At 58.1% G+C, this 1,123-nt stretch overlaps 1 protein-coding gene across 1 annotated transcript in view; it reads right to left on the bottom strand.

Annotated features, from left to right (window-relative positions):
- The window catches only part of LOC104494850 (calpain-1 catalytic subunit), a gene marked incomplete at its 5' end in the record, with an annotated part of 9,718 nt that overhangs the window by 442 nt on the left and 8,153 nt on the right, over nt 1-1,123 (bottom strand). The window contains 4 exons of the mRNA XM_010137737.1: nt 90-148; nt 224-340; nt 799-877; nt 1,000-1,068. Coding sequence (XP_010136039.1) covers nt 90-148; nt 224-340; nt 799-877; nt 1,000-1,068 — 324 coding nt within the window. The remainder of the gene's footprint in view (nt 1-89; nt 149-223; nt 341-798; nt 878-999; nt 1,069-1,123) is intronic.

Raw genomic sequence — 1,123 nt, 5'->3', positions numbered from 1 at the left:
GCTTTCTTCCACCCTCCCAGTTGTCCCATTCACCTTAATGCATTGTTCCCTTGTCACCCACCCCACCTCCCACTCAGCTGAGCTCTCACCTCAGCGAGGTTCATGACAGCGGTACCAGTGCCCTCGGGGTCCATGCTGCGGAAGAACCCTGCGGGGGCACAAGAGCAAGATGAGCAATGTATCTCTCTGTCCCTGCCCTCCCTGCCCCAGAGCCACCACTCACTGAACATGGCCTCCAGCTTCACAAGGCAGCAGACGAAGTTGTCAAAGTCCACACCCATGTCAGCGTCAGCGTAGCGGGCCACCACCACCTGATGCAACTTGTTGTTCAGCTTGAAACCTCCAAGGCAGAGAACAGTCAGCACCCCAGGGAGGCAGGAGAGAGAAGGTGGAACTATGGAAGTCCATGCCGCCACCCAAAGGGACCACCAACCCACCCAAGGAAGGGCACCGTCTCCAGCAGTCCAGAGGATTGCTCTCCCTGGAGCCATATGACTAGTTAGCTCTCTGATACACCCCAGGCCTCTGATTCTCCAGAATGGGACCCTGCAGGTCAGAGGAGGACAGAAGCTGGGACCACCTTGCATGGGTCCCTAACTTCAAGGCTACAGCCCTTGGCACAGCTGGGATGGAGAAAGCCCAGCGCAGACATAGACCACATCTCACTACCACGACAGGTTGGCTCCGAGCACACACTACGGGCTGGTTTCACTCTTCTCCAGCTACTCGAGACAGGGGTCTGACAGCAGGAGCTCCCTCCCCAGGCCCCAGCCCAGCCCCATTCTTTCCCAGACTTACCAGCTGACTCTAGAGCCATGCGCATCTCATAGGAGCTCATGGTGCCTGACTTATCTAGGTCGTGCTGGCGAAAGATCATCTGCAAAAATATCACAGAGGACATGAAGGGCAGGCTCTTGTGTGGCCTCCAGCCTGGCTGTCTCCGCACCCTGCTGCTCCGGGGGGGGTGCTACATGCACCATGTCCCTTGCTCCTCCTCACCAGCCAGCTCCGAATCTTGTTCCACAGGATCTGGAACTCCACCAGCCCGAGGCGGGCACTGCCATCTTTCTGGGGAGCAGAGAGTCAAGGAGAAAGCAGCCGCCAAAGAGGGTGGGGTAAAGGC

The sequence above is a fragment of the Buceros rhinoceros genome, unplaced genomic scaffold (genome assembly GCF_000710305.1).
Source record: "Buceros rhinoceros silvestris isolate BGI_N320 unplaced genomic scaffold, ASM71030v1 scaffold28236, whole genome shotgun sequence".
In the NCBI taxonomy this organism is placed as follows: domain Eukaryota; kingdom Metazoa; phylum Chordata; class Aves; order Bucerotiformes; family Bucerotidae; genus Buceros; species Buceros rhinoceros.
Note: the sequence above shows the minus strand (reverse complement) of the source record. Positions and strands in the feature narration are given on the sequence as shown.